This window comes from Euleptes europaea, chromosome 13 (assembly GCF_029931775.1).
Source record: "Euleptes europaea isolate rEulEur1 chromosome 13, rEulEur1.hap1, whole genome shotgun sequence".
In the NCBI taxonomy this organism is placed as follows: domain Eukaryota; kingdom Metazoa; phylum Chordata; class Lepidosauria; order Squamata; family Sphaerodactylidae; genus Euleptes; species Euleptes europaea.
Window position 1 is genome coordinate 51690753 of NC_079324.1, and position 21615 is coordinate 51712367.

The window sequence follows — 21615 nt, forward strand, 5'->3', positions numbered from 1 at the left end:
TTATCTTAAAGGGTTTCTTTTCTTTTCCCAAGAGCGGAACTTGGTTTTCATACTAAGTCGCATTTTGTCTGTGGAGCTATAGGTTGCAGACCCTCCACCCCACCAACATGTTGAATCCACTTTTCTCATGTCCTTTTTCATCTAGCATCATGGCTGCCACTTCAAAGCATTGCCTGAAGCTGTGGTCAGCCCTGCGATCTCTCAGAAACATAGAGCTGGAAAGGGTCACAAGGATCATCTAGACCATCTAGACCAACCCCCTGCACAATGCAGGAAATTCACAGCTACCTCCCCGCCTGCTCTATCCCCAGAGGAAGGCAAAAAACCTTCACGATCTCTGAGCCAATGTGGCCTGGAGGAAGTCCTTCCTGACCCCAAAGTGGGGTCTTGTGTGTTGGGGCTCATGCTCCCAAAAGGCGTTGACACAATTTAAAAGTGTGACAATATGTATTTCAATTTTGTTTGCTGTTCAGTTTGTACTTCATTTATTTTACAGTTTTTAAAATCAATTTTACTCCTTCAAACATAATATATGACAAGTGGCTAACATGGTCCAATCAAAATAAAATTTAGATTGTCCGGAAAATATATAAAGAAGGAAAATTACAGCAAGTATGCGTTAAGTCATCTGAGCTTTGCTTAATATGGATGGACCATGATAATAATGCATAGTGCTAGCCTTATTAGCAGTATAATACTACAAGTATTTGGGGAAGATTTGTAGAGGGATATACATGTTTGTCAATTTCAGCAGACACACCAAAGAGCTTCCAAAGAGTAGCAAATATACTATAGTGAGGTTTTCATGCATCTGCCAAAATGCTCCCTCGTGTCCCATTAAAACTTCCATCATAAACTTTCCATGGGCTCTAGTGACCATGCTGGCTGTATTCTGGCAAAACCATCTGATGGACTCAAAACCCATGGGAGGATTCCTTGCCATAGGAAAAGAAAGGTTTCTAAGTAATCAAAAATATGTACTCTTGTGGCATCTCAAAGATAGCAAACGTTTATTTCATCATAACGTTTCACCCACTTCTTCATTTCCTACCAACATCTCTGCAATTATCCGACTCACAGTGAAATGCTATGCAAGGTTACTTAAATCCAAACTCCGTTGATTTCAATAGAGTTAGACTGGAGTAACGTTACAGAGAATGGCACCATCAAGTAATCTAAGCTGAGTGAGGGTTTGGGACTGCGGGTTCAAATCCTATCTCTGAAGCTCACTTAGGACCAGCCTAACCATAGTATGCGAAGAAAAAAGTGTGTGATTTATCTTGCACGTGCCATGTGTGCCATCAAGTCGCAGCTGACTTATGGCGACCCCTAATGGGGTTTTCATGGCAAGAGACTAACAGAGGTGGTTTGCTGGTGCCTTCCTCTGCACAGCAACCCTGGTATTCCTTGGTGGTCTCCCATCCAAATACTAACCAGGGCTGACCCTGCTTAGCTTCTGAGGTCTGACGAGATCAAGCTAGCTGTAAAAGCATATCAAGGCGGGTTGTTGTTTTTTGGTCCCTGTGTGTGTTTTGTTTTGCTCCCTTTAATCACTTTAAGAGGTTTTGCCTTGGATTTGCCGCACTCTGGGTGCACATTTTCCCCATCTGAATTCTCAGAACGCTGCATGGGGAGGGGCTTATTTTTGAGTTCAGAGAATTTGGATGGGGGGGGGGATGTTGGAATATCTGTCGTGGAGATATTCCTGTATTTAGCAGAGTGCCTTAAGCTTAGCAGCAGCAGAAGCTACATGTGCGTGTGTGTGTGAAAATAAAAAAGGAGCAGTCGTTTTCTGTAATCAAACTAAAGTACATTTATTGTGGAAATACACCTTGGATAGTAAAGGACAAACAAGGGTTCACTATCCTGATCTACCTTGCTAATTCTCTAGGTATAAAAGGGCATCTGCCTTCCACTCCATCTTGGGGTGGGAAGGCCTGGGCGCGCGGAGCGCCCGGCTCCTAGATCTTGCTTGAATGATGGGCAAAAGGGAAGAGAGAGAGAAGGGAAGTTTCCCTGACAAGACATCCTCTAAACATCAAAGGGGCAGGAAATGAGGGCAAGGTGTAACTAGAGATGACCTCCCCCTGTCCTGTCTATCTGACTTTGTGGTCAGTTCCCCCTCTCAATGTGCAGGCAAGTGACACCGTCCTTGAAGGGCAGATTTTCCAACAGGGAAAACGTGCATTTAGAGAGCGGCACATCCAAGGCAAGCCCTGACCTGGATGGCCCAGGCTAGCCTGATCTCGTCAGACCTCAGAAGCTAAGCAGGGTCAGCCCTGGTTAGTATTTGTTTTTTTTTAAAATAAAGTTTTTATTGTTTTCTCATTTTATACATCACAAATCATTTTCCATTAATACTTAACAATATAAAGTTGAATCTCTAAAAATTTCTAATCTAAGAAATAAAACATAGTTGACTTCCCCTTCACTCTCTTCTGTCAATAATTAAATTGTATATACTTTTGCTAACAGTATAACCCCCCTGCTCAGTTACTTTATAAGTATCTTACTTAATCTAATTAATATACCTGTAATCATCCTAATATTTTCACTATACCAAATAAGTGTGAGGGATTAAATCAAAGAGTATCCTTTAAAATGACCCATTGAAAAATATTTTTCACAATAAGTTCTCCACACCTCCCACTCCCCCCAAAAATGTACATTATCGGTCTGATTAATATAAGCAGTACGTTTCGCCATCTCCATCAATTCCATCATCTTATATATCCAGTCCTTTTTCCCCGGTATCTTATCAGTCTTCCATTTTGCTGCAAGCCCTGGTTAGTGTTTGGATGGGAGACCACCAAAGAAGTCCAGGGTTGCTGCGCAGAGGAAGGCACCGGCAAACCACCTCTGTTAGTTGGTTCTTGTAGGTTATCCGGGCTGTGTGACCGTGGTCTTGGTATTTTCTTTCCTGACGTTTCGCCAGCAGCTGTGGCCGGCATCTTCAGAGGAGTCACACTGAAGGACGGTGTCTCTCAGTGTCAAGTGTGTAGGAAGAGTAATATATAGTCAGAAAGGGGTTGGGATTGAGCTGAATCATTGTCCTGCAAAAAGTATCAAAGGTAATGTGCTAACTGTATATTACTCTGACTATATATATTTATATATATTTCTGACTATATATTACTCTTCCTACACACTTGACACTGAGAGACACTGTCCTTCAGTGTGACTCCTCTGAAGATGCTGGCCACAGCTGCTGGCGAAACGTCAGGAAAGAAAACACCAAGACCACGGTCACACAGCCCGGATAACCTACGAGAACCAATGAACTCTGACCGTGAAAGCCTTCGACAACATCTCTGTTCGTCTCTTGCCGCGAAAACCCCAAAAAAGGGGTCGCCTTAAGTCGGCTGCGACTGGACGGCACTTTACACACACACACACACACCCCCAAGGCCAGGCCTCCCCAGCGTTTGCTGAGCTCACTCCCGCTCTCCTCGTCGTCCTCCCCCCCCTTTCCCCGAGAGACCGACTCCCCTCCCCCGACAGGAACCGTTCCTAGGCGGGGCAGCTTCCCTTCGGGGTGGCGGGTGGCGGGGGGTGGGGAGGCGGGACGGCTCAACCGCCACTCAACCGCCCTCGCCCGCCCGCCCGCCCGCCCGCCGGCCTCTCCAGCAGCCGAAAGGCCCCGAGCGGCGGGAGCGGCCATGGCGTGGCGGGAGGCGGAGGCGAGCCGGGGTTTCCTGGGCTCCCTGCTGCGGGATTTCCCGAGGCCGCTGGGCGCGGAGGACGCCTTGCCTTGGAGTCCTCCGGGCCGGGGTGGCGCCCTCAGCCAGGCCGAGGCGCCGGCGGAGATGGCCGAGTTGGCCCGCAGCTTCCTGGGCAGCAGGTAGGACGGGGCAGGTGCGGGGAGGTGGTGAGTGGGGGGGGGGTAGTGAGTGTGAGGGGGGAGGGGGGAGGAGGGGAGGGGGTGAGTGAGGGGGGAGGGGTGAGTGAGGGGGGAGGTGGGGGAATGGGGTGAGTGGGGTAAGTGGGAGGGGAGTGTGGGTGAGTGAGTGGGGGAGGTGGGGAGTGGGGGGAGGTGGGGAGTGGGGAGGGGTGAGTGGAGGGGCAGTGGGGAGTGGGGGTGTGTGGGTGAGGGGGGAGGTGGTGAGTGGGGGGAGGTGGGGGAATGGGGGGGAGTGGGGGGGAGGTGGTTAGTCTCTTGTCATGAAAACCCCATTAGGGGTCGCCATAAGTCGGCTGTGCAAGAGGTGGGTGAGTGGTGGGGGGGGGGAGAGGGATTCTCACGGGGGATGCGATCCTGGGTTGCCAGAAGTCGGGGCCCGTTACTTAAGGGAAAGGAGGCATAAGGTGCAGAAAAGAGCAACCAAAATGATTAGGGGACTGGAGCAACTGTCCTATGGGGAGCGGTTAGGACGCTTAGGGCTGTTTAGCTTCGAAAGAAGGCGGAGGAGGGGAGACATGATAGAGGTCTATAAAATTATTGCATGGATTGGAGAGAGTGGACAGGGAGAAGTTTTTTCTCCCTCTCCCATAATACTAGAACGCGGGGTCATCTGCTAAAGCTGGAGGGTGAGAGATGCAAAACAGATAAAAGGAAGTTTTTTTCCCCCACACAACGCATAGTTAAATTGTGGAACTCCCTGCCCCAGGATGTGGGGATGGCTGCCAACTTGGAAGGCTTTAAGAGGGGAGTGGACATGTTCATGGAGGAAAGGGATATTCATGGCTATTAGTTAAAACGGATACTGGTCATGCTGCATACCTATTCTCTCTAGTATCAGAGGAGCATGCCTATTATATTAGATGCTGTGGAACACGGGCAGGACGGTGCTGCTGCAGTCGTCTTGTTTGTGGGCTCCCTAGAGGCACCTGGTTGGCCATTGTGTGAACAGACTGCTGGACTTGATGGGCCTTGGTCTGATCCAGCAGGGCCTTTCTTATGTTATTATGTTGCAATTCTCAGGGGGAGGGCTTGGGTCAGGATCTGTCCCAGGCAGGGAGAAAAAGGGGAGAAAGTTCCAGTTAGATAACAGAGAGAAGGTTGCATTTTGCAAAGTGGGAAAGGAGCATCGTTAGTTCACGTGGAGATGGAGTTTCGGGTCATCACATGAGCACGTGAAGCTGCCTTATACTGAATCAGACCCTTGGTCCATCAAAGTCAGTATTGTCTACTCAGACCGGCAGCGGCTCTCCAGGTAGAGATCTTTCACATCACCTACTTGCCTGGTCCCTTTAACTGAAGATGCTGGGGATTGAACCTGGGACCTTCTGCATACCAAGCAGATGCTCTACCGCAGAATCATGGCTTGTCCCCATGAAGTTGCCTTATACTGAATCAGACCCTTGGCCCATCACATTGTCAGTATTGCCTACTCTGACCGGCAGCAGCTCTCCAGGGTCTCAGGCAGAGGTCTTTCACATCGCCTTCTTTCCTGGTCCCTTTTAACTGGAGATGCCGGGGATTGAACCTGGGACCTCCTGCATGCCAAGCAGAGGCTCTACCACTGAGCCACAGCCCCTCATCAGTACACGGCTAGGGAGCACTGCTGTGGCTTGCCTGGGATCCAGTTTTTTTGGCCTTGGTTTTGACCGTTGCATTCCTGCATGTGTGTGTGGAATGGGTCGAGGGGTGTGACAAGCATGGCATGGAGAAGTACACATGGATTAGGGAGTAAAGCACGCTTAGCTGTGTGTGGAGTAAGAGGGTATTGCGGCTTGCTCCTTCTTCTGGCTCCTTTGAATATTGGCTTTTGGTGTACATGTGGATTCAGCAAGGAGTACAGAGTGATTAGGGCAATGTGGCTGAAGGTTAAGGGGGTATGAGGCCGTTGGTGCGCATGGAAGAGAGAATGCATGGCTAATGCATGTGGCTGAAAAGTGTGGGGACACTGCATGAATACATACTTGAAGCAAGCAGCGCTTTACCAAGTTAGACTCTTGGTCAAGGATCTTATGAAAGATCTCTACTTACCACCTACCACTTGAGAAAGTGATATGAGGATTTAACTGGGGGGGGCTTCTCCATGCAAAACATATGCTTTTCTGAGCCACAGCTTCACCCTCAGTGCATAAGAAAAGCCCTGCTGGATCAGACCAAGGCCCATCAAGTCCAGCAGTCTTTTCACACAATGGCCAACCAGGTGCCTCTAGGACAGTGATGGCGAACCTTTTAGAGACCGAGTGCCCAAACTGCAACCCAAAACCCACTTATTTTATCGCAAAGTGCCAACACAGCTAGAAGTCCACATGGGGTTGCCAGGTCCCTCTTTGCCACCTGCGGGAGGTTTTTGGGGCGGAGCCTGAGGATGGTGGGGTTTGGGGAGGGACTTCAATGCCATAGAATCCAATTGCCAAAGCGGCCATTTTCTCCAAGTGAACTGAAATAGCAGATTTCCTGCTATTACCTGGAGGTTGGCAACCCTGCATGGGCGGCCGAGTGGGGGAAGGAAAGGAGCTGGAGCATAGCCCCCACCCCTTCAGTTTGGTTCTTTTTCCAACTGTTCATACGAATTAAAAAAGACTGTTATGCGGGGGGGCTGATGGTGGGGACAGCCCTCTGCACGCGCTCAGAGGCACCTTCGGTTGCATGAACGAGCAGAGTGGAAACCTGAGCTAAGCGAAGGGCTTGGCTCCAGCACATGGCTCCAGCACAAACGCCAAGCGGGCCCCCGTTCGGCCCTCACCGCCAACCCCCTGCGCTGCAGTCACCAACCAGCCCACCGCAGATGGCTGCCCAGGCGTCCCACTCCTGGTCCAGCCCTGTCCCTGCCTCTTCCAGTTCTCGGCAGAAGGCTCGTCGTTGTCTTCACTTCCAGAGCATGCAACCGGTGACTGCGGACAAGGCACTGGGAAGGAGCCTGGTGCTTCCCGGAGGAGCCGGGAAGGCACCGCTGGTCCCCAGCCTCCTCAGCCGGGGGAACGAACTCAGGCAAACTCTGTGCTGGGGCGACGGCTCGCGTGCCCACAGAGAGGGCTCTGAGTGCCACCTCTGGCACGCGTGCCATAGGTTCGCCACCACTGCTCTAGGAAGCCCACAAACAAGACAACTGCAGCAGCATTCTCCTGCCTGTGTTCCACAGCACCTAATATAATAGGCATGCTCCCCTGATCGTGGAAAGAAATAGGTATGCATCACGACTAGTAGCCATGAATACCCCTCTCCTCTATGAACATGTCCACTCCCCTCTTAAAGCCTTCCAAGTTGGCAGCCATCCCCACATCCTGGGGCAGCGAGTTCCACAATTTAACTAGTTGCATGAAGAAATACTTCCTTTTATCTGTTTTGAATTTATTCGGTTGAGGTTTGCGTTGCGTGAAGAAATACTTCCTTTTATCTGTTCTGAATGTATTCGGTTGAGGTTTGCATTTCTGTTATGTTCTGTGGCTTGCTAACTTTGGTGCGCTTTAATGTGAGATGCCGGGGGTATAAATGTTGTAAATATAGGACTTGTCTGGCTGTGTGTAGTCTAGTTAAGTGCTGTTGAAGTTACAGGCAGCAAGAAGGAACCATCCTCTGCACAGTACTCATTGGGGTGTGTGGCTTTGGGGGTTAGCTTAAGACTGTTTGAAGATCAGGCTCATGCAGAAATAGTTAAGACAGAGATCCGGAAGCACCTGTTTGGACAAAAATATGTAGATGTGCTCATTGCGTTGGGCCTGCAGACCTTCATATGGAAAATATAAAGCCTTTGAAGGGCTTTCTGTACTGAGCCTCAGCAGTAGGCTAGAAAGAGCAATATATCCCTATGAAGGGGAAAAGATGATTGAGAGGTCTTGACTGTGAATGTTCAGATTAAATTAAAAGCACCCAGATAATGGATCAAATCTTACCAAGTTATGGCCAGTGTTTTCAAGCACTGAGCTCTTACGCATCCCTGAACAATTACACAAATATTCTCCTGTCAGGTCTGCGTCTCTGTTTTTTTATTGAATTTTATATGCGTGAGTGTACCAGAAGCTATCTCATTAAAGGTATTGACATGAACCAGAATCTCTCTTTGTCCTTTCTTGGCTGCTGTCTTAACTTTGCTCCTTCATCTTCAGAGTGTTTGCCCTTTTTTGAATCAAAGATTTTGTAGGTGTTGTACCTGAGCTCTCCTTGACATAGACACCTTGCTCATTTTGGCTGCCAGCAGACGTGCAAAATACTGACTTCTTCAAAACAATTTGTCTCATAAGCCCCTGATCTCCTTTTTTGTTCTCTTAATTCATCCCATTACTTAAAATGTGTCGAAAGGTGTATTGGTGCAGTTGCATAAAGTCTTAATTTGTTAATAAAGACAAACCCAAGCATGAAATGCTGGGAAGTAGAAGCCTTTGGTGTGAGAAATCTGAAAACTCCTCTTGGCTACCAAGGAACAACAGTCTCGACAGCCACCATGGTTTAGTAGTTAAAGTGTTGGACTAAAATCTGGGAGACCTGGGTTTGAATCCCCACTCTGCCATGGAAGCTTGTTGGGTGACCTTGGGCCCGTCACAATCTTTGAGCCTAACCTACCTCACAGGGTTGTTTTGAGGATAAAACTGAGGTGATGGATTTAAGTCAGTTTGGGTCCCCATTGGGGAGAAAGGTGGGGTAAAGATGAAGTAAATAAATAAAATAACAGAGTGAGAGAAGGATGGACTCTTCCACTTTTCCCACACCTTTGGTCAGTGTACCTTAAGCTATCACATTCCGTACCACATATAGTACAGCTTCCAGCATAAATAATGTTAGATTTGGGTGTTGATTAATGATGAATACCACAATAATCAACCATGAACTGGTTGTCTGGCCAAAGGCAAGTTCTGATTACCTCAGTTTTTCCTCTAAAAAACAGAAACAGCGATCTCTATAGTATTGAGAGGGATAGTAAGGGAAGGATAGTGTATGCGTCACTGTTATCATCCCTCCTGAGCAAAGAGTTGGGCCTGTCTTTAAGGTGTCAATATAGGCCCAGCCTTAGACATGGTAAGGGTTTCTGCATACTTGGTGGACTCCCTAAGGATGCAGAAAATACTACTTTTCCAATTTGAAAAAAATTACCATCCATGAAATGGATAAATAACATCCCATAAGGCCTTTGATAAATGGAGTGGACTCCCCCCACCCCGCTCCAGGCAGTTGACAACCATACCTAATATTAGTAGGGTGTCTGGTATGGTCTGTGTCACCTGTTGCCTAAACTGGATTTAGATGTTGCCTTGAAAACATACAGCAGATTCAAAGGTTTCATCTTTAGCCATTTTTGTTTCCTCTGCCATTAATACGTACAGAAGATAATGGCTTGCATCCTGATGCTAAATATGTTTTCTTTCAAGTAAATCTAATCAATTCAGCTGAAGCAAATTCCCAGAGAAGCACAATTAGGACTATAGTTTAACATGCCATTTCTTCAGCAGGATTTCTGTGGAGTGCAAAATGGCTAATGTAATGTGTATGTCAATGGCCCTGGCTGAAGGTTGTTGTTTTTTAATTGCTGAAATTGTTTTATGTGTTTTACTACCTTGCTGGATTTGATTTTTGGGGGGTATTTTTATAATTTTATTTTATTATTGTATTAATATTGATTATTTTAATGGTCCTTAAATATTTTGATGTGGTGGGTTTTATTATAAGGCACTCTGGGCATATTTCATAGAGAAGTATCAAGTAATCTAAATAAGTAAAATATGTATCAGAATCAGATAACCTTTATTGGCATAATAAAATTGATGGTCATAAGGTCAGAGATAAACAGATAATACATATCTAGATTAAAATTGAGTTTGAATCTTAACCTTAACATATGTAGAATCAGTTAAAATTAGCAGATTCCCATGCATTCTTTCATCCTTCACACTTCTCTATAAAAACCCTGCAAATGCTGTTTCAAAAAATTGAAAATATTTCCCATTGTTTTTCTTGGCTATCCTTCGATTTTAATTTAAGAGGTATAACACGTTCCACCCTACAATTTCATTTTCTCAGATCAGCATTTTTAGTAACTGTTGGTCGTCCTAGTTGTAGTATTTTTGTAAATCTGTTTTATTCAAATCTTGGTTTTTGTTCCGATGCCATAATTTGGGGTGGGGGGAGAGATGTTAAACACTGATGCTTGTTAAATTGAATACCTTTCCAACCTAATTGTTCGAAAAAGTGACATGTATAGCTTGAGCCAGTCAAAGAAGCCTGGTTTCATCTTAGAAAGTATCAACTGTATTTCATGTGCTGTTTAAAAATAATGCTTATTGTCAGGCATTTGGGATCTAATGCAGGCCGTCAGAACTGTTCTAAGCGAAAGACTAGCTTTGTGATCTCAAAGCAGTCTGAGATCAATGAAGTGGAGGGAGGGAGGAAATTAACTGTGCTTCCGCTAAGGTAGGCATGCGCTTCCTCAATCGGCTGCAAACGGTTTTGTTTCGGTGGGTAGTGGAGAGGGTAGCAAGTTCTGCATTCATATTTCTTTGTGTGTTGGTGTGGACGAAGGACACAAGGCCTATGCTTTTATTTCCAAGAGAATTTGATTGGCTAGAGACCCTCCCATTCTTGCATCCATGCAATGATTTTTTTTTCTTAACCGCATAATTTCAGAGGTGTAGATGGATTGGGTGAATCTTGCAAAGGCACAATTATACCTAATATTTAGGGTAGAAAAATCCCAGGCACCTAAAATTTGTATGTAGTTTGGCTTTTTATATTACTTTGCCACATAGAATGTAATTTCTATTTTGTATTTCATATTAGTTACTTCAGGTCTAAATGGCTTTTTAAAAGTCTGAAAATAATGCAAGTCATCTTTGTGTGACTGTATGTCTGTTGCCATTGGCTTGTAAAATAATAGTAAATAAATCAGTTCCCTGCCTTATATATGTGTGTGTGTGTGTTAAGTGCTGTCAAGTTGCTTCCGACTCATGGCGACCCTATGAATGAAAGTCCTCCAAAATGTCCTATCTTTGACCTTATATAGGGACACACAATTGTGTACAGTGAGGGGAAAAAGTATTTTATCCCCTGCTAAATTTGCCCGTTTGCCCTCTGACGAAGAAATGACCAGTCGATAATTTTAATGGTAGGTTTATTGTAGCTGTGAGAGACAGAATAACAACAGGAAAAACCACAGAACCCAGAAGACAAAAGTCAGAGATTGATGTGCATTATAATGAGTGAAATAAGTATTTGATCCCCTATCAACCAGCCAGATTGGGGTTAGGGTTAGGGTTCTGCTGTCGACAGAAGCAATCAATCCATCAGATTCCAAACTAGCCACCATGACCAAGACCAAAGAGGTGTCCAAGGATGTCAGGTACAAGACTGTAGACCTGCACAAGGCTGGACTACAAGATTATTGCCAAGTAGCTTGGTGAGAAGGTGACAACCCTAACCCTAACTGTCAACCTCCCTCAGTCTGGGGCTCCATGCAAGATCTCATCTCGTAAAGTTGTAATGATCATGAGAACAGTAATGAAGCAGCCCAGAACTACACGGGGGGAACTTGTCAATGATCTCAGGGCAGCTGGGACCATAGTCACCATGAAAGCAGTTGGTAACAAACTACGCCGTGAAGGACAGATCTTGCAGAGCCCGCAAGGTCCCCTTGCTCAAGACAGCACATGTGCAGGCCCGTCTGCAGTTTGCCAGTGCACATCTGAATGACCCAGAGGAGAACTGGGTGAAAGTGTTGTGGTCAGATGAGACCAAAATCGAGCTCTTTGGCATCAACTCAACTCGCCGTGTTTGGAGGAGGAGGAATGCTGCCTACGACCCCAAGAACACCATCCCCACCGTCAAACATGGAGGGGGACATATTATGCTTTGGGGGTGTTTTTCTGCTAAGGGGACAGGACACCTTCACCGCATCGAAGGGACACCGCATCGAAGGGACGATGTATCGTCAAATCTTGGGTGAGCACCTCCTTCTCAGCCAGGGCATTGAAAATGGGTCGAGGATGGGTATTCCAGCATGACAATGACCCAAAACACATGGCCAAGGCAACAAAGGAGTGGCTCAAGAAGAAGCACATTAAGGTTCTGGAGTGGCCTAGCCAGTCTCCAGACCTTAATCCCATCGAAAATCTGTGGAGGGAGCTGAAGGTTCGAGTAGCTACACATCAGCCTCAAAACCTTACTGACTTGGAGAGGATCTGCAAAGAGGAGTGGGACAAAATACCTCCTGAGATGTGTGCAAACCTGGTGGCCACCTACAAGAAACGTCTGACCTCTGAAATTGCCAACAAGGGTTTTGCCACCAAGTACTAAGTCATCTTTTGCAAAGGGATCAAATACTTATTTCACTCATTATAATGCACATCAATCTCTGACTTTTGTCTTCTGGGTTTTTGGGGGTTTTCCTGTTGTTATTCTGTCTCTCACAGCTACAATAAACCTACCATTAAAATTATGGACTGGTCTTTTCTTCGTCAGAGGGCAAACGGGCAAATTTAGCAGGGGATCAAATACTTTTTCCCCTCACTGTACCTAATATATAGGTACACACAATTGTACCTGATATAGGGAGTGGAGGCAAATGAGGCAGGGCTTCTGTGGTTTAAGTCCTTCTGTGTGGTAAGTGCCCACCCAGCATGGGAGAGCCAGTATGGTGTAGTGGTTAGGACTGGTGGACTCTTATCTGGAGTTTGATTCCCCACTCCTCCACATGAAGCCTGCTGGGTGACCTTGGGCTAGTCACAGTTCTCTCCAAAACTCTTTCAGCCACACCTACCTCACAAGGTGTCTGTTGTGGGGAGGGAACGGGAAGGCAATTGTAAGCTGGTTTGAGGCTCCTTAAAGGTAGAAAAAATCGGGATATAAAAACCAACTCTACTTCTCCTTTTTAGAAAGTGGACAGGGCTTGTTATTGGCTGCCCTCATTGAAATTTGTTTATTTAAAACATTTATTAGCAGTAAATTAGTCAAATGCGGCCCTAAATAAAAACTGTCTTCAACTGCCTCTTAAAGAGTGAAGGTGAGGAGGCCAGGTGCACTTTCCGGGGGAGATTGTTCCATAATTGTGGGGCCCCCACCAAAAAGGCCCTGTCTCATGTACCCACCAGACGAGCTTCTTTGATTGATGGGACAATTGGGAGGGCCTCTCCCTGTGATCTTATGGAACGTATGGGAGAAGACGGTCCTTCATATTCTGGGAGTTTTTCACTGGAAGATCAGCAGAACTGGGAAGCACCTGGGCTTTCCTTAGTTAGCGTATAGTTCTATTCCCCCCTTCAAGTTTCCCTTCTTCCTAGGAGGTTTGTGAAGGAAGGTACTCTGTTCAGCTCCACCTCCAGCAGAAGCCATTTTGGATTTGTCTCTGCCTCTTGCGGTGGCCATTTTGGGATGGTATTCACTACCCCTTTGAAAACTCTAAAGGTTCCGGCAGGCTCAAAAAGGTGGTGAATCCCTGGCCTAGATGCTGCTGTCTACTTAGTTACCCTTCTGCTCTCCTCCCAGTGAATAAATGTGGGCCAATCCAGGAAATGTTATGGCTGTTTTAAACCCATGGCTGTCAGCTCTCATTCCTTCCTCCTCTCCCCCTTCCTTGCCACTCCTGTGCCCTGCTGTAAGCAGAGTGTAGTGGTTAAGAGTGTCAGACTAGTATCTTGGAGATTTGGGTTCAAATCCCCACTCGTACCATGGAAATTCGCTGGGTGACCTTGGGCCAGTCACACTCTCTCAGCCTAACCTACCTCACAGTGTTGTTGTGAGCTAAAATGGAGAATGATGTAGGCCACTTTGGGTCCCTGTTAGGGGTAGTGTTGCCAGGTCCTTCTTTGCCATCGGCGGGAGGTTTTTGGGGCGGAGCCTGAGGAGGGCAGGGTTTGGGGAGGGAAGGGACTTCCATGTCATAGAGTCCAATTGCCAAAGCGGCCATTTTCTCCAGGGGAACTGATTTCTGTCGGCTGGAGATAAGCTGTAATAGCGGGGGATCTCCAGCTAGTACCTGGAGGTTGGCAACCCTAGTTAGGGGAGAAATGCAGGGTATAAGTACATAAGGTATTTCTGGGGTTGGGAATAAAATGTATAATAAAAGGCAATGTAAAAATAGAATGTTTGTCTCTCATGTGAAATGCTGAAGAATGTGGTGCAAAAGTGTTCCAAGAGTTGTGACTGAACTGTCTTTAACCAAAATGTGGTTGGATGGACTTGAAAATCTCCTTGCCTAATCAAAATTGGCTGTCCAATCAATAGTTCTTTAAGCTAAATCAGACTTTAAAGTCAACGTTGCCTTTGTATGCTAAAGAGTGCTTCTATTTTACCTTTATTCTGAAGTAAGGGTGTTCTGGAGATTGCCAGTGCTGAGTTGTCAATCCGTGCTTAAAATACATCCTCTGACCAGGCATTAATCATACTAATTGGTGGACGTGTGGCTTCTTTTGAACGCCTCCATGATTATTACCACCTAAATGGGCATGATTTAACTGGAACACTGTAAAGTGTATTTTGCCACAGCTGCGCCAGGATGTATGTGTGATGTCTGAAAAATAACTATAGAGTGGTTCTGCATTTAGATTATTCAAAAATCTTTGCTACTTCATCTCAGTTTGAGGCAGCTTACAAAAAAGTACAATATATTAAAAACATCATAATAAAATTTTTAACTATTTCAGACAAAAATTCCAGTTGCTCCAAATATGTACTAACAGCAATGAAAAAGAGAATTGGCATTTTTGTGGTTGCAGTGTCTGACATGTGACTTCAGCAAACTCTCCAGTTTTAATTCTGTAACTGATATGAATGTCTTTAATGGCATTTGCTGTATTAATAAATGAATCTGAACTTCGACAAACTCTTTTATAATAAGCAAGGAATTGCTGGATGGTGGCTTGTAAAAATGGCTTCATTTAGAGGGAAAGGAGCCACCGTGGTGTAGTGGTTAAGAGCAGCGGACTCTAACCTGGAGAACCGGGTTCGCTTCCCCACTCCTCCACCTGAAGCCTGTTGGGTGACCTTGGGCCAGTCACAGTTCTCTCCGAACTCTCTCAGCTCATGCAGAGGCAGGCAGTGGCAAACCACCTCTGAACGTCTCTTGCCTTGAGAACCCTACGGGGTCGCTGTAAGTCAGCTGTGACTTGAGGGCTCTTTCCACCACCACAAAGAAGCAGAGCTGTTCTGGGACCTGCGCTCCTATCTTAGGCAGGAAATGAAGTGAGGATCTGGATGAGCCCACTGCCGGAGACAAGAATTTTGAGTTGACCCTTCTGACTTACTGGTTGGAATCACCCATGATAAGATGCCCTCTTTGTCTGAGTAGAGGGAACCTTCACTGTAAGTCCAATGTTCTATTTGGCAACACTATTATTTTCCCCTTCCCCCAAGTATAGTCTGTATAGTAGTTAAGTTTGTGCTGCTTAGGTAAGCTCTTTCCTCTTGCTAATCACTCTTGCTGTTCATGCACAGAGGAGCCCAGTGTGCCAGTAGCAGAATTAAGCTTCTGCTGGTTAGAGAGACTGTGTGCCTGACATACCTTTCCAAATGTCCTCAAGCCTCTTCTAGTTTAATCTTTCTTTCAGGGGGGTAAGAATGTTCAAGGAAGCAGTGAGCAATGTGACAGCATCTTGATTATTTACTTAGAGAATTTCTCATTGGAGAACCGGGTTTGATTCCCCACTCCTCCACATGAGCGGGGGACTCTAATCTGGCGAACCGGGTTGGTTTCCCCACCCTACATGAAACCAGCTGGGTGACCTTGGGCTAGTCACAGTTCTTTCTGAACTCTCTCAGCCCCACCAACCTCACAGGGTGGCTGTTGTGGGGGAGGGGGAGGGAAGGTGATTGTAAGCTGGTTTGATTCTTCTTTAAGTGGTAGAGGAAGTCAGCATATAAAAACTAACTCTTCTTCCTCTTCTTCTTCTGTGTTGCCTCTCCAGAGAACCTACCCCCAGTAGCTTACAAAATGAAACACAACAAAAGCACAGAACAACAAAATTAGCCATTAAAAACTCAGCCAAGGCACAAAAACAGCATAAAACATTGAGCAGCTTAAAGGGTCTCAAAGCAGTTCTCAGACTAAAAAATCAGATTATGAAAATGTTAATAGATCACCCCCTTAATTAAAAGCCTGGTTCCTAAAGAGATACAGGTCCCAAGGCCCCAGCAACGAGAGAAAGATTAAAAAGAAAAAGCCTCATCTACTTATAGGAAGTTTGTACCATAGAGTTCCTGGTGATTCCTAGAGCTACCTGGAAGTGACAAAGGGTAGCTCTAAGAATCACCAGGAACTTTTATGTAATTAGATGAGGGCTTATTGTTTTTATTCGTTTTTTTCCCCTAGGACGTTGCCCCTCCCTCACAACCCTCCCACTGGTTGCCAGGCACTGCTTGGCAACGCTAAGAGTAGGGTAGGTGGCAGGCAAGCCTCAGTGGGAAGGGACAGCCATCAAGACCTGACAAATTGAAACTTTATGTGTGCCTTTTATGTACTGGTTTAGTACATTTTAATCTTGCAACAACCCTGTGAGGTAGGTTAGGCTGAGAGGGACTAGTCCACGGTCACCCAGCGACTTTCAAGGCATACTGGGGATTTGAACCTGGGCTTCCCAGATCCTCGTCCACCACTCTAACCACTACATCGCGCTGGCAATCTAAAGACATTTCTTACAAATGATGTGCTCCCCCCATTCTCGTAGAGTCCAATGAGAGCAATGAGGGCAGGAGGTTGGTTGATTACAGCTTTATTGGCCAAGAAGTCATAACTGGGTGAGCCAGGATACAGACAAACAGCTCTGCTATCCTGTCACCCCGAGGCAGGGCAAATGCAAGAGGTTTTATAGACGTTTGACATTCCAATACAACAATGATACATTTTATTTATTTATTTTTATGTCAATAAAGGTCTGATTTGATTTGAATGATACATTTTCTTAACATCTGATTTTTAGCTTGTCAATGCAACGTCATTAGTTTCTTCAGCGCGTGCGCGAGCCTCGCTACATTAATGAACGGAGCCTATCTTATTGAGCAGTTCAGAGCATTCCCTTGCAGGGCGAAGGGAAAGTATCAAAAAGGATGAATAGGTGGGAGGGAGGCTGTTGGAGCGTTCCCTTATGTGAGAGGAAAGTTTCCAGCCTTTGGAATGTGTGTGTGCCTACGTGCTTGGTGCTAAAGGAAAGGGGAGCCACTGGGAAGCAGCTTCTGTGGTTTCTCGCTCAGAGGGAGAAGGGCATCTTCATTATGGGTGTTTCCTTTTCCTCTTATCTCGGGAGGCAGGAACCAAATATTTAAATTTTTCTGACCTCTGAGGGTAAACGCCCCCTTATGATCAGTTCTATTTCCTGCCTTGAACGGGAGAGCAGCCTTCTAGCAGCTCTCTGCTACAGAAATAATAGAGAAACCTTAACCTTACTTATTAGACCTAAACATATTCTTATTTTAACAAACCTAAACTTAACCTAACTAATCTACTACTCAATTCTATTTACTGTCTTAATTTTCTGCCTATTCTCCTCAGAAGGGTCTTTTCCCGCCAAAAAAAAAAAAAAAAAAAAAATGGCGGATCGGCATCAGGACAGCTATATAGCACCTGCCAATTTAGACCCTAGCCTGCTAGTGGCCTTACCACTACAATTAGATGAACCCTAGGACAGTCACTCTGGTGACCTGAGGACCAAAACTCAAAAGGGAAAGGCAAAAGCGGCAAGAACGGCGCAGGCAAGTACAAACGGCTTGGCTCGACCGCTAACAAGCGCTCCAAATGCCTGCTGCAAAACGCACGCTGCTCTGCCGCGCCTGAAAGACGCGACTGCCAGATCGCAACAGAAAGCGGCCGGGAGAAAACAGTGGCGGTAGCCGCTCCTCCCACACAGCATGAACGGGGGAAATGAAGGAGGCTGGCGGCTCGCCTTTTTGCCTCGCCCGCCGTGCTCCGTCCTTAGGCGGCTCGCCTATTGTTATTCAAGGACGGGAAGCAGCGGGAAGCAGCCAGGAGAACACAGCGGCTATAGCCACTTCTCCCACACTGCACAAACGGGGAAAATGAAGGAGGCTGGCGGCTCGCCTTTTTGCCTCGCAATGCTCCGTCCTCAGGCGGCTCGCCTATTGTTATTCAAGGACGGGAAGCATCAACGGAGACATCGACTGCCGGTAAGGTGACTTCGCCCCCCCCTCATAGATGCAGCCTGTTTTACTCCTGTAAGAGCAGAGCTCTCCGCCCTGATTAAAAACGCCTTCTCAGATGGCTTAAGGGCAGTACAACCTCCTTATCCTGCCCCATCCATACAGGGATCGTAGGGATCACACCCTCCAGCACCACAAACAGTAATCTGATTACTAAAAGGGCAGAATATCAGCCAAAGCAGGGGAACGGCTGTGGCTCAGTGGCAGAGCGTCGGATTGGCATGCAGAGGGCCAATTCTGGTAGTAGGTGATGTGGAAGACCTCTGCCTGAGATCCTGGTGAGCCGATCACCAGTCCAAGTAGTACCAAGAGAGTACGTGCTGGCCAGCCTAAGCAGCGCTGAAAGCTAATTCACGGTCACAAAATTGCCAATTGGTACCCAGACTGTCTATAGTATTTAACGCAGAAGATTTCCTTCTGCATTGGCATAAAAACCTAGCTACTCTTGATCTCTCAGAGGACTCAGAGTGGGAGAAAAGACTCCAGATAGGTTTGTGCCAGCGCTTGATTATTTCTAACTCTGTTGAAAGCAGAGCGGGAGAAACCAATGGCACCCATACAATGCTCCACAGCCTCTAGGAAGCCTTTATATTTGGTTTATCGGTGCTTCTAAAATTCTAAAAGTGCCTTCAGTAGAATCACCTGTCACTGCCTTCACTCCTTCAACCTTGTTACATGGCCTTGCCATGATTAGGGACCCTACAGATAGGAAGGCAGAGTTAGCAGGCATAAATGCTCAGAGGCCTTGGCACTCACTATCAAGCGCTTCTATCACATCTGCCCTAGTATACAGAGCGGCAATAATTTGGACTAGGAAGTTATATCAACTTTTTCCACAGGAAGAAAGAAACGCCTTTACAGGAGTACCCATGTTTTTTGAGAGTGGTATTCTTTCTAACTGATTCGAACTTCGATACCATGCCATATGCAGCTAGGACACTAGCCGCAGCATCAGATGCCAGAAGGGCATCCATTTTTTTTTTTTTTTTTTTTTTTTTTAGAGTGGTATCCTTCCAGCTGATTCTACCTTAGATACCATGTCATCCATGTTTTCGAGAGTGGTATTCTTTCTAGCTGATTCCTCCTTAGATAACATGTCATATGCAGCTAGAACACTAGCCACAGCCTCAGCTGCCAGAAAGGCTCTCTGGGTACGCCCCTGGCAAGCGGAGTATATAGATCAAAATTGGTTATTATGGGCTTCCTGTATCAGGGAAAGACCTTGCTTGGAGACAATTTGGTCCCCATATCAGTGGAGACCAAAGACAAGTTTCTACACAAGGAATCCAAGGGATCACTCCCTCTATGTCCTTTCGTGCATACCACATACTTCAAAGATACATACCTGATCAACCTAGAAACCACCGGAACCAGAATCGCAGCTCCTTTAGTAAAGGAGGACGATTCAATAAATCTCCAAAATCCTCCACCTTCCAGGGCAATAAAGGGGATAAACCCGACCGCCCAACCAAACAGTGACGCCAGCCACCAGTCAGTGGAAGGCAGGCTCAGCCTATTACACCGTCAGTGGTCACCTCCCAACCAGGCCTCTGGGTCACAAACATTATCTCACAAGGCTATCAGATAGAGTTTTTCTTACACTCCTTCACATCGACTAGTAATATCTCCAACATTCCCCCACCCAAAAAAAAAAAAAAAAAAAAAACCATAGAACTTTAGAGGCCTCTTAGACATCAAGGCGATGGAGCCAGTCTCACCATTAGAGCATATATTGGGAGTCTATTCAGTATTCTTTACTGTTCCCAACAAAGGCGGCGGATGGAAAGCCATCCTAGACCTCAAGTTTCTGAACAGATTATCCCATTAAAGCGCTTCAGGATGGAGACACTAAAGTCAGTCACACAGGTCCTCAGGGAAAAGCATTTTCTTACATTCTAATACACCCGGCACATTGTTGTTTCCTTCGGTTCCCGTGCAAGGGACACCTCTTCCAATTCAGGGCCTTACGATTCGGGTTATCATCGCCCCTCCTCGAGTATTCACCAAAGTTCTGGACACACCAGTCACATCTCTGCGCAAGGAGGGCGTGAGAATGCACCCTTCTCAGACGACATTCTGATTTGCGCAAGCTCAAACTAGCAGAGCATAGATCATTCAGAGAGAGTTCTGAAGAGGTTAACAGAACACGGCTCATAATCAACTTCAGAAAGACCCACTTAGTTCCATCCCAACGATTGAGAGAGATGGGGGATGGACATAGACACACTGACAAACTCCTTATACCTTCCAGTGGACAAAAATCCACAACATTTCATCTCTAGCAAAGAAAGCGATTAATTCCCGGTCGCCTTCTCTAATGTCCCTGACCAAACTGAAGGGTCACATGTCTGCATGCATTCCCGCAGTTCAAGGGGCACGCTTACGAGCAAGACCTCTTCAATGGTTCTTAAGGCCGTACCAAAGAGACATACCAAGGAAGAAGTGACAGAAATCTCATCCTGACCGAGGAAGTCAGATCAAGACTAGTATGATGGTTTCAGTCTCAGAATTTTGATGAAAGGAAGTTAGTATCTCCGTCCAACACCAATTCAAATCTTCACGGACGCGTGTCTATCAGGTTGGGAAGCCACACTCAAGGGACAATGGCTCAAGCAACATGGACCATCAAGAACAAAATCTTCACATCAGTGCCCTAGAAATCAGGACGATCCTCAGAAGCTACTACATTTTTCCTTGGGCCGAGTCCAACCTCTCATCAAAATCAGCGGAACATATTCAGGGCACAGTCAGCATACAAGCAGACTGGCTCAGCAGACAGGACATCAGCGAGGCAGAATGGTCTCTACATCCAGAGGTCTTTCAACTTATTACTCAGAGATTCGGCACACCACAGATTCATCTGTTTGCATCCAGCATCATCCACCAGCTGCCAAGGTACTATTCCATGTACCGTCAACAGGGGGCGGAACAAATGGGCCTCTTAATGTCACCAGGGCCACACGACCTACTGTACGGGTTTCCCCCCTCCCTCCAAGGGTATTGAGAAAGGTACGACTTCAAAAAGCATCAGTCAGATTCATAGCTCCATATTGGCTGCGACGACCGTGGTTCCCATCTATAATTCAGATGTCCATACAGAACCATTGGAGACTTCCAGACAGACAAGATCTCCCTCTACAAGACCCAATATGCCATCCCAATCCAGGGTGGTACAAACTGACCGCATGGGCACTGAAAGGAGATGACTTATAGCCCTAGGTTATAGCCCGGTGGCCGTCACTACCATATTGACAACAAGGAAGCCACCAGGAGGGACAGAGCTTAGGGCTAGCTACCTGCACTCTACAAAGGCAACTGGCATCTATAGCTACCATAGTACCCAAGGTATCTGGATACCGCTTAACCAAACACCATCACATAAAAGCCTTTTTAAGGGGCGTCAGTTATTTAGCTCTTCCTGTTAGACACAGGTTCACAACTAGAGCCTGCACACAGCTTTGACAGCACTCACACAACTACCATTCGAACCAATCACTGAGATAGGACAAAATGTAGCTGCAAGTTTCACAGGGAGCAAGACATAGTGCTTACATCTTCTGCACTAACCCCAAGAATCCTAAGGAGAAGGC

General features: G+C 46.3%; 1 protein-coding gene across 1 annotated transcript in view; it reads left to right on the plus strand.

Moving 5' to 3' along the window:
- Positions 1-3659: 3659 nt before the first annotated feature.
- The window catches only part of PPM1F (protein phosphatase, Mg2+/Mn2+ dependent 1F), a 40792-nt gene continuing 22836 nt past the window's right edge, over positions 3660-21615 (plus strand). Inside the window, exon 1 of the mRNA XM_056859072.1 lies at positions 3660-3841. Coding sequence (XP_056715050.1) covers positions 3660-3841 — 182 coding nt within the window. The remainder of the gene's footprint in view (positions 3842-21615) is intronic.